Below are 12457 nucleotides of genomic sequence, written 5' to 3' on the forward strand. Positions count from 1 at the left end.
TAGTGGATAAACAATCTTGGCTTGGAAGATCAGGAAGTAGAATTAGTATGAATGATAAGGATGACAAGTGGAAAAACAAGGTAAGCAGCTTTTAGATTAGATTATCTATACTGTAGATACTCAAGAAACGAGGAGTTCATAAATAAGAGAATTCAATAATCATGGGAGATTGTAATCTTTATTGCGCAAATCAAACTGACATGAGTAGTTTGGAGGACGGGTGTGTAGAATACATCAGGACTGCTTTCTGGAGCAAATATTATGGAGCCAACAAGAGGTCCAGATGTTTTGGATCTGGTATCCTATAAAGAAGCAACGTTAATTACTGATCTCATTTGGGATATTTCAGGAAAGGTGATTTAGATAAAAAATTTAGGTTGGAATTCAAAACCAAAGTTTGTTACATAGGTTTGAAGTATTAAAAGTATTGAAGGTAGATGAGCATTTGCAAACATGTAAAAATTCAAAATTTGCAATGATTGGAGGGGAACTCACATGTGATGCTGTTGCGATTCACCTGCAGCCCCTGTACTTTATGGCAGAGATGCTTTTGAAGTAACCTAGATGAGTAATTTCTGCAGCTGTTCAACCACTTCCTGTCAGTGGCGAAGAGAATGAATTAAGTACTTAATGCCAATCAAACAAGGTATTTTCTAAATGGTGTCAAGCTGCTTGTGTTGTGGAGCTGCACTCATCAGAAAGTAGAGTTTTCCATCAGACTCCTGACTTGCACCTTCTAGAAGTGGATAGGCTTTGGCATGATGTGAAGTGAGTTGCTTGCTGCAACATGCCTGTCTTCTGAACCTGTTCTGATAACCACATTGTGTGTAAGACTGGCACAGCTGACCCACAGGATGTTAATGGTGGGTACTAATGTCAAAGGTAGCTAGTTAGGCACATGTTGGAGATGGTCATTTCTGGCATATTTGTGGCATGGATGCAACTTAACACTTGTCAGCTCATTCCTGAATATTGTCTAAGTCTTGTTGCTCACAGATGTGGACTGCTTCATGTGCTAAGGGGTAACAAATGGAATTGAATATTTCAGAGTCATCAACAAATATTTCCACTTTTGAGTTTGTAAAGGAAGAAAAGTCATGTTGAAGCAGCTGTAGATTATTGAGCCTAGGACACTGCCCTGAAGAACTACTCCATTGATTTTTAAAAAAATACTACAACCATCTTTGATGTATGACACCAATTGTAAGTCTGTTCACTTAATTCCTGATGATTTGTTTTTATCAAGGGCCTCATGCAAACTCAGTGAATGCATCCTCCATGTACGATCAGTCACTCTCACCTTTCCTCTGGATTTCAGCTTTTTGGTGCATGAGTGGCCCATGGCTTTGAGGTTTAAAGTTAAGTGGTCCTGATGAAACCAAAACTGGGCATTGAGCAGATCAAGTGTCACTTGAGGCTGAGTCAGGGGATTTTTGGGCTCTGAAGTAAAGCAAGGAATTGAGATAATCAGGTTATTTCATGGTCTTATTGAATGATATGATCAAGCATGTAACCAACTTCCATTTATAAAGATGTGAGAAGAAATGAACATTGGCAGAATTGTAATGTTCATATGTAATGGATATGGCTTAGGAGCTTTTTGGAAACATTATCTGATGTAAACTCCTTTTACTGTACTTGCATACAGATTCAAGAGAATAAAAAGAGAAGTTAGAGCCACCATAATTATAAAGTGAGAAGATGTGGCATAACTGCAAAGTTTCCTAAACACTAATTTTTTTGAGAACTGTTGGCAGATTATTCAACAAATATCATTATGATGGCAATTACCCAGAAGCTCCTATCCAACAATTGCACAGTCCTGCTTTAGAACTGATGGATCAAGTCACATGTAGCCATCTTTATTTCCTGGCAGCAATATAGAAATAAGCTGAGGAAAACAGGGTCCAGGAAATTGTTTAGGGGTGGGGAGGTTGGCATGCAAAGTGGCGGTATAGAAAGAGCATGGTGACTGGAAAGATGTCAAGGTTTAATAATTTTTAGTAACCAGAAATATGTGGGTTTTCTTTCAGGGAAAAATACTCACTTCAATAGAGTTACAGCATGAAATCAATGATCTTTGCCTTTATCCTAACTCGGGTAAGTGCAAAATTACTTGCATTGGAAACACTGCTACATGTAAATTTTACAAGAACTATTGTATTAATTCAGTGTCTCCTAGAGAGGCACTTATTATTCAATAAGTCTTGAAATGGACCCTGAAGCTTTAGACTGTTAATGAATCTAACTGGGAATACATTGTCATGTTAACTGACCATATTTTTATATTTTGTATTTCACACTTCCCAAGAAGCAAATGTATGTTTTTTGTGAAATAATATTCATCTGTTCTTATCTTTGTTATAAATGTTTATCATTTTTACCCATCTTGGAAGTCTTGTGGGACAAAAAGAACATTTCACTTGTGTAATCATATAATTAGCTTCTCTGCATGGCATGCAAATATTTAACTATTAGTGAATCCCAAGCCAACTTAATGTGTCTTACTTTCAGGCATAGACATTCTCCAATTCTATAGTTGGTAGGATATAATACAGTTCTGGTACAATGGAAATGGCAACAGTTAGTCTTAAAAATAACTTGCTCCAAACTGCTGAGCACTTGTAGGCTGTGTTCACTTATGTGCTAATGATTTATTTATAGATCTATTTCTATCAGCTAATCACATTTGCTTCAGTGTAAAGAAATCTTATTTATATTGTAATTGTTGCTTGAACTGTGTGAAAATGATGTTTAATTATGTCAATAAGAAGTGTTAATGGCCACTTTCTACTATTTTGAATTTCCACATCTAACTCCAGGAATAGTATAGCCTAGGTAGAAGTCTTGCAAGTCCCCATTTAACCTGTCTTAATCTAATCTATATTGTAGAGTGAGGTAAATTTATTTAATAAATTGTCTATTTAAAGAACAAAGGAAATGAGCTGTTACAGCTTTTACCCCAGAAGGAGGGTAACTGGAGAAAAGTGCACTTGGTGAAATTAGTGCTTAAAATCAGTAATTGTACATCGTGGATCAAGCTGGTTGACAGGGAAATGACCCAATTATCTCAACTGTTGCTGGCTAAAGTATTGTCACCAAATACAACCTTGACAAAACATTCAGAGTTAACATTGATTTTTGTTTTCACTTGATCTTGAGTGTGTAGCATAATCAGTAGTACAGTAAGTGAACCAATGGTCTCTTTGCACTGATTAGTCTCCTGTTTCCTCCCACATTCCAAGGACGTACGGGTTGTGGGCATGCTATGCTATGTTGCTGCCAGAAGCATGGCGATACTTGCGGGCTGTCCCAGAACACTCTACACAAAAGATGAATTTCACTGTGTTTGATGTACACGTGACTAATAAAAAAAACTTGTCTTATGTGTATCCAGTAGTTGTAATAGAATTTTGGCTGCGGTAAATAGATTCTTCATTAGCATCAGGATGCCTGGTTATGAGCTGAGGCCACAGTCATATCAGCAATGATCTTATTGGAGCAGGCTAGAGTGGCTGAATGGCCTACTGCACCTAATTTTTAGGTTGATCTTGGATGATGAAACATAGTTTAGAAAAGCAATTGATCTGTATGTGTCATACCACACCAAGTCCTAGTATTAAAATATTTTGGTCATGCTATTTTTTTTCTGGGGGAGAAATCTTGGAGTATAATTTAATGTAATAAATGCTGTTTTGTTTTTCCTTGCATTTAGAAGTACCATTTTAAAATAGCACAATAATTCCATTTTCATATTTGCTAAAATATTTTAAATTTGATAACCCAGAAGTGAAAGAGTCCAATTAAAGTTCCATTATCTCTTAAGTCTTCCATTCTTTGGACCCTGTACTATTCAAACAATTACAATGCAAGACAATCTTCCTGTGAAAGTCAACCCGCCTTCTGTAATAAATCAGACAACAGCAGAACTAAGGAGCGTACGAAATTCTTTATTGTTTAACGCTAGCAGGAGTAGGGGGTACATGGAAGAGCAAACAGCAGTGCTGCTCTTCCCTGCACGTGGCCCGACTCAAGGAATACAGGGGTCTAACACACTTAAATACATTGTTCACAGGTGGGTCCACCTACTGCACTAGCATACCCACATTTGGGTATGCTTGACCAGCTCACACTACCATTGGTCCCAGACAGGTTAACACATCTTCAGTTAGTCTCAAAAGCAACCCTGTTATTGTGGCCTTGAGTCAGCTTGGCTGATAAATTGTTGCTAAGCTTCACGAGCAGGTGGCTCAGGCTGCTTACCAGTAGAGAGAGAGAGAGAGAAACCCTTTGTTCACCAGAGCTCCCTTCCATTGTCTTCTACATTCCTTCCTTTTATCATTTCATGATAACCACTTGGAGCAAATTTAACTTAAGAGTGTAGCATACAAAGCACTGTAAAGCAATATTATCAACAGAATAACAGCAAAGATGCATATACCCTGGATAAATGTTGTCCACCATCCCTTAAAAGGCCACCAAGATGGTCCCGGGGTATTGTAATTGTGAAGCTGTTCTCTTATTTCCTGTACCTTGGTTATCTGTACTTGATGTGGTTAGCTAAATGGGTGATATTCTGCACATGTTCCTCCCTTGGTAAACTTGGTCAGTGTAAAATGTGGGGGCTCTCTGGACTGATTTATATTTGGGCTTATACCACTTAGTAAATGTGTGCGCCGTAGTGCTCTTCTGGGGTCCTGTTAGAGTGACACTTCCATGCCTTATGTTCAGTGTCGTTAAAAGGTATTGCTACCATAGGGATCCCCTGACCACTATAAGTTGGTATATGCATACATTAAGGACATGTGTAGATATGTATTGTCATGCCATTCCTATCTAGTTACATGGTTTGAACACTTCCCCCTTGCATCAAGGTATTCATTATAAGGATGCCCAAAACAAATTGTCCATTCTCACCACTTAGAAGTCTCATCAGGGGTCTTGCTTGTCCTCTGTGATGTCATGCTGTCCTTTCCCAGGGCCAATCCTCTTACAATCAGAATGATCTATCCACTGTGGTTATACTTTAACTTTTCTGAGTGTTATGTACCTGTGAATGTAGAGTCTCAAGAACTTTGGTTAGTTTTTGTACATAACTAATCATACTTTCACTAAAGGCATGTAGGTCAAGACACACTTCTATATTTTATCTGCAGCCCAAGATGTGCTCAGTGGTCTTCCAAATAAATGTGCTAGTGTGCAGGGTAATCCTCATTTACTTTGGCAGTAAAATGTGGCCCGTTGTCTGAACTAATAATACCTCTGGGCACCCAACCATTATTTCCTGTAGTATAATTCCTACTGTCACTTCTTCTGTGGCGTTTGCTGTTGGTATTGCCTCTATCCATCTACTAAAAAGGTCAATAATAACAAGACAGTACTTGTAGCCATGCATTCTAGGCAGTTCTATAAAATCAATCTGTATGTATTCAAACGGGCCCATAGGCATTCTTGTCTTACCCGGAGGACACATAACTGCTTTACCAGGATTACTTTTCTGGCAAACACTACATTCTTTGTGCCTCCTTCCTCAGATTAGGGTGCCACCACATTTGTAGTGCCACTCCCACCATTCCCTCCTTAGCCAAATGTGTCATTTCATGAATATAACTTTGTAACATAGGTAAAAATACATCTGGTACACAAACTTGTCCAACAGGGGTGGTCCATAAGTGTGTCAGGATCTCTGGTGCACCCCTGCTGTTTCCATAATTCAATTTAATTTTCAGGGGCATCCCCCTGAAGTTTTTCTACACTCCCCATGTCAGGCAGGGCCAGTCTATTCAAGGGATGTCTATCTTCAACTGAATAGACGGTAAGGGGTCCCTGGATAACAGCAGCCTTCGCGATTGCATCCGTGTAGGTATGTCCCAGGGAAGTGGGGTCTTGGGCTTTAGTGTGTGCATCACACTTAGTTATTGCTAGGTGGGAAGGTTGGGACAGAGATGTTAGCAAGTTAGACACAAACGTAGCATTTTTAATCAGGCACCTGAGGAGGTCAGAAATCCACGATGCTGCCACAACGCACCAAAATCATGGGCAACCCCAAATGCGGATCGTGAGTCCGTGTAAATGTTAAGGGAAATATTCTTCCTTTAATACAGGCATGCATCAAAACAAAAATTTCAGCTTGTGCAGAGAGAGCATGATGGAAGGCTGCAGCCTCTATCACTGTATCAGTACCCTGTACAATTGAATAAACCAGATCGTTGCTGGCCTTGGTCATCTACAAAGGCTGAGCCATCCGCAAACCAGGTTGTGGCTCCATTAATCGGACGGTCCTTTAAATCCTCACGAGCCGAAGTTAGGAAATGATTTCTCTGCAGGCAGTCATGACCAGGCTCCGAAATCTCTGAAAGTGGCTGTGTCAGAAAAGAGGCTGGATTAACAGTTGTAAATGCCTTCACATGCATTTGGCTTCAAAGGGTAATGTGGTATGGATGGTAGCTGGATGTTGGGTCTTACCAATATGTGTACCAGTGTACAGTTGGGTTTTCCTACCTCATGCGGAGACGCAGATCAGACCTCATCGGGAAATTTCCATCCTGTCGTGTTACCGGTGATGTTTCAATATGCCAGAAACTTCTTGAGTGGTCATCCAGTAGGTCAACACACCTTGAGGGAACTCCTGCTTAGTAGTCAATTAGGATTAGCAAGATTCATCAAACATTGGGTCAAGGCACCAAGCTCCTTAGCTGTATGTCCCTTATTAACAGTGAGTGGAACATGTGGGTAGATTAATCCTGTTTGCTTCCACATCATATCTGACACTTCTGCAATTGGGGCTGTTCCCTGCTGTCCCTCACTTTCCCTGTCAAGCGTACATTAACCATGTGTCCTTCATATAGCTCATAAAAGCGCTCTTTCTCCCAATTGTGACCAGTGGGATCATAGCACAGGGTGACATGAGGGTTAGGCAGGTCAGAAAAGAGCGGCGCTGGGGTAAGATCTACTGACCACCATTGGGGAGGACTGACTGCCACTAGGACTCGTGGCTGCAACAGATGGTGAACTCGCATAGAAACCCCTACCGGTGCACAATATTTCCATTCCAAGTCTTTTGAGCAAGTCCCTTCCAGCCAAATTGAAACCCAGATTTGATGTAATAGTGAAAGGTAGTGTATAGATAGCATAATCATAAGTCACGTGTAAACGTGCTGTGGTTGGATAGTCTCTGAGATTACCTTCCAGTCCGGACATTTGAAACAATATGAGTAGCTACAGGAAATCCATAATCCTCTACAAGTTCCTGATCCAGGGTAGATAAGGTTGCCCCTGTATCAATCAAAAATGGAAGAGAGACTCCCTGCACGTTCATTATCACAATGGGCTCTTTCTTCACTTCCCCCTTTCACTATTAACGGCAGAGCCCTTCCTGCGACCTTGGGTCACTGTCTGAAGGGATTGTTGGTGGTAAAGGGTCCTCCTCCTCTCATACCTGCTGTCTGTATTCTCCTGGCAATTAGTAGGACAGTCCTGTTGCCAGTGTCCCACACTTAAGGCAGACACCCTCTACCCTCCTCCTCTCTCTCCCCTCTCTCCCACTTCCCCAACCCCCCTCCCCACCCCGGGCATGGTGGTGGCAGTTGATTAAAAATATTCGAGTGACCCTTTTGTAGTAAAACGTTCCCAAAATTCTGGGGCTGTCTCTTTAGAAGTAGGTTTAGATTCCAAAACCTCACTCATACCAATGGGTCTTTTCAAACTCTCTGAGAGGGCTGTCAACAGATCTGAATCTGTTGATTCAGATCATTATTTTGCTGATTTTTAAATCTTCATATGAAACAATAGGACCTCCTCCTCCAAGAGCCAGCATTGCTGCCTTCCACTTTGTGCTCTCTTCAGGATTCAATATAGCATGACAGAGATAAAAGATCTTGGTTGTGCCCTGTACATGGTCTGATTAGATCATATATAATTTACAAATCCAACTGGATCTTTGTTTCTATCTGGGGAGAAAGGTTTTTCTCCCTCTTTGCTTGGGGGTCTGTTTTAACACATTCAGATACCCCTCCTACTCCTTGCTCATCTCTGACAGGAGGCTGGGCTTTGGTTTATTGCTTCGCACCACAAAGTGCTTGTACCAGTTCCTGCAGTGGTAAAGCCTGGAATCCCTGGGGGGGGGGGGGGGGGGCATACAGGGCTAGTCTCACCCACAAGGAATCTTCCAATTCCTTAGCTACTTTATTAATCAATTGACGCTGTGCTTTATCTTTGCCTTCCTTTTCTTGTTTGTCATACCATTCACACTCAGCCTTAAAACTTCCCAGTCTTTCCTTTGTACATAACTCAATCCCTCTTTGACATACATTATCCCTCCAACTACTATCTTTTGTCTTCTACCACTCTTTTAAACCTTGTTCTTTCCATTCCTTAATTTGTCTTTTCCACTTTTTTCCTACATTCCTTTCCCCTCCCTAGTACACAATGTTGCTCATTAACTATTCAAAGCTTAACGTATTAGAACTCAATTCTCAAAAAATCTTATATAATACAAAAGACAAAAATAACCCAAAAACACTTTAAAGTATCACTTTAAAAAAACATAAATTTCTACCACAAACAAAAAAGCAGTCTTGAAATTAAAGAGCACACTTTACATGAAATTAGAACTTTAAAAAAGAAACTGAATTAAATATCTCCCTTGACATCTTTTAAATGGATGACTTAATGCGTGCCTTGTGCCAATGATCGGTCACTCTTCATTATCTAATCTTTTAGTTAACAATTGTCGATACTGTTTTTGATGTTCTGGGTGCAAATAACACGTGTTGCACTGGCATACCCCCATTACTTTTATCTAAAGTCTGTCCCATTCTGATTTACGTCTGATGTCCAAATCACAATTTATCCCGGCCTCACTGCCTCAGATCGAATTACAATTTATCCCAGACTATGTTTCCAAACGAACACTATCTCCAAATGAACTGTTTCCCAAATGAACTCTGTAGTACTACTTTATTTCCAAACTAACTTATCTCAGATGAACTTATACCATACAAACTCTTAATTATTTATCCATATGAACCACTGTTTTCTTTTACCATACAACTATTTCTTAAAAATAACACTCCTACCTGTGAATCTTTGTTCTCTGCTGGTTCTTTTCAGATTTGGGCAGGGAACCAGATCTACCTCAGATGAGGGAGCACAGTGTTCCCGGAGGTCAATGTAGGAGACAGACACAAGGGGTCTGAAGGTGCCTTATTTCTCCGGTTGACCTTCCAAACGCTGTCGGCCACTTACTCAGTCCGGAGGTATCCAGGTATCCTTGTGAAATCCTGCCGACTACGCCAAATGTGAAAGTCAACCCGCGCTCTGTAATAAATCAGACAACAGTAGAACTAAGGAGCGTACAAAAAGTTCTTTATTGTTTGACACTAGCAGGAGTAGGGGGTACACGGAAGAGCAAACAGCAGTGCTGCTCTTCCCTGCACGTGGCCCATCTCAAGGAACACAGGGTGCTAACAAATACATTGTTCACAGGTGGGTCCACCTACTGCACTGGCGTACCCATATTTGGGTATGCTTGACCAGCTCACGCTACCATTGGTCCCAGGCAGGTTAGCACATCTTTCAGTCTCAGAAACAACCCTGTTCTGTTCTTGTGGCCTTGAAGTCAGTTTGACTGATAAATTGTTGCTAAGCTTCATGAGCAGGTGGCTCAAGCTGCTTACCAGTGTAGAGAGAGAGTAACCCTTTGTTCACCAGAGCTCCCTTCCATTGTCTTCTACATTCCACCAGCTTCATTAAAGGGTTCACTCACTGAATTTTAAAGATTTTTTTGTCTCCCAACATTTGCTTTGTCAATCCTTATTTTTTGTTCACTTTCATTGTGTAGCTTATCCTACTTTTATTCAACAACTACTCTATCTTCATACCCTCATAAAAGATTTTTGCTAAACAAAATATCAGCTTGGTCATAGTCTTAGTTATACGGCACAGAAACCAGCCCTTCAGCCCACCATATCTATGCTGACCTTTTTTTTACCATCTACACTAATCCTATTTGCCTTCACTATGCCTGTATCTATCTGTACTTTGTGTATTTAAGTACCTGTCTAAGTGTCTATTAAATCTAATGATTGTATCAGAGTCCACCACCTCTGGTAAGGAGTACAAGACATCATCACTCTGTGTCTGTTTAAAAATAAAACCTTGTCCCTCAAATCCCCTTTAAAACTCTTTCCCCTTTATACCCTGTTGTTTTTGATGCCCCTACCATGGAGAAAAGATTCTACCCTATCCATGCCTTATATTTTATATACCTCCCAAGATCAACCTTTGGCCTCCTTCAGGGTAAAAACAAACCCAGCCTGTCCAAACTCTTCCCATAACTAGAGTCCTCCAATCCAGGTGACTTCCTGGTGAATCTCCGTGTGCACAGTCTAGCACAACCACTAGACTGTGCACACGGAGTGAGGTCCAATGTTTCAGTAGCCAGAGTGCTTTGACATTCCTTTAATTTCTTTGTTTTCCAAGTTGAGGACAAAATATCCCATTCTCATCCATGAGAGATACTAAAGATATGATGTACTTGAATATTCATTAAGATCAGCGCAAGAAGCATTCCTAAAGATGAGTATTCTCATTTTCTTTCATAAAGGATGGAAACCTAACCTGTTTATTTTTGCTCAAACAAAACCATGGCAGTGTTGTTCAAATTGGGTGGCTTCAGAAATATTTATAAAATATATCCTATGGAAATGCAGCTTTTGTAAGTCAGTCATTCCTGCAGCCTTCATTGAACAAATGATTTCCTTGAGCATAAAAGAAATGAATGTTTGAGGTACAAAGGGCCATGCTATCTTCCACTAACTGCTCTGTGGAGAAAGATACGTTAAAAGTTTGATCATGTTTGACGAAAGCAAGCTTACTATCATGGCTGATTACCTTTTGACCTGTATTACCCATTCTCCTAAAGTGAACTCCCAGACTCTCTCATGCTCTGTTTCTGTTATCTTAGCCATTTTTTTTAAAATAAAGGCTTGCAAAGTATTTCATACTCTTCAAAATGTGGCAATGACTGTTGTACCTTCTGCAGAGAGAAAGTAATGGAATAGAAAATATTTTGGAATTTTGCCCTTAAGAACACCATCCTTCAATCATATTAAGTAAATTATCTGCATGAACTGCCTACTTATAAATTAAATAATTGCTACTTGTATCAATTTCAATCCCTGTCCATTTTCTTTTGTTTTATCTAGAACACGTTTGTCCTACTCGTATAACATGAAGGAAAACAAAAATCATAGATGGATCAGTAAAATGCAGAATGAAAATTCTCTTAGTTCTTTAACCCCACTTGAATATAGAACACTGGCAGTCAGACACTGGAGAATTCTATATTACTTGAGGATTTTATTCTCAATAACTTTTAAAAGCCTCATGCTATGAATCAGGCTCTTTGAACTCTGAGGATAGGCAAATTATCAAATTAAGAGTATTTTTTCTCTCTTATCCTTGGCACATGATGCCATAAATAATTCCCTAACATGCTGACCCTAAATATTAGGTTTCAATAAGGGAATTCAACAAGTCTAGTATGAATAAACTGCAGATCGACTGATTTTTAAAAAAACTACTTTCTTATAGGCCATGTAAAAGTATCACTTTTTGCCTTCATAGATTTACCAGTTGCTTTGACATCTTGAAGCAAACTCTTTGCATATATATTACATAGAACATCGCCCTTCGGCCCACGATGTTGTGCCAACCTATGTAAACGTTATCCCCATTCAATCTATTCCCCTGTTTTTACTTCACCTCCCATAACCCTCTATTTTGCTTTCGTCCATGTGCCTATCTAATAGTGTCTTAAATGACCCTATTGTATTGGCCCCTACCACCACCCCCAGCAGTGCATTCCAGGCACCCACCACTCATTTTTTAAAAAGAAACCCTGCCTCTGACATCTGCCCTGAAATTTCCTCTACGCACCTTAAGCAGATGTGACCTCTAGTATTGCCCATTGCCACCCTGGGGAAAAGATGCTGGCTGTCCACTTTGTTTATGCCTCTCATAATCTTACATACCTCTATCAAGTCTCCTCTCATCCTCTGTCACTCCAAAGAGAAAAGCCCTAATTCACTCAACTTCACCTCTTAAGGGGTGCTCTCCAACCCAGGTAGCATCCTCCTCTGCACCCTCTCCAAAGCTGCCACATCCTTCCTATAATGTGGTGACCAGAACTGAACACAATATTCCAAGTGTGGAAGTAGAGCTGTAACATTACCTCTCAGCTCTTGAACTCAATCCTCTGGCTAATGAAAGCCAGCACACCATACACCGCCTTAACCACCCTATCTACCGGTGTGGCAACTTTGAGGGATCTATGTGCTTGGACCCCAAGATCTCTCTCTTCCTCCACACTGCTAAGAATCCTGCCATTAACCACGTACTCTGCCTTCAAGTTTGTTCTTTCTATTATAATATAATCAACATTTTGCATGGGATT

General features: G+C 40.2%; 1 protein-coding gene across 1 annotated transcript in view; it reads left to right on the top strand.

The window, feature by feature from the left end:
- The window catches only part of nol10 (nucleolar protein 10), a 94759-nt gene that overhangs the window by 57307 nt on the left and 24995 nt on the right, over positions 1 to 12457 (top strand). Inside the window, exon 12 of the mRNA XM_052025308.1 lies at positions 2034 to 2100. Within this exon, the coding sequence (XP_051881268.1) occupies positions 2034 to 2100 (67 nt within the window). The remainder of the gene's footprint in view (positions 1 to 2033; positions 2101 to 12457) is intronic.

Source organism: Pristis pectinata, chromosome 10, assembly GCF_009764475.1.
Source record: "Pristis pectinata isolate sPriPec2 chromosome 10, sPriPec2.1.pri, whole genome shotgun sequence".
NCBI classification, from domain to species: Eukaryota; Metazoa; Chordata; class Chondrichthyes; order Rhinopristiformes; family Pristidae; genus Pristis; species Pristis pectinata.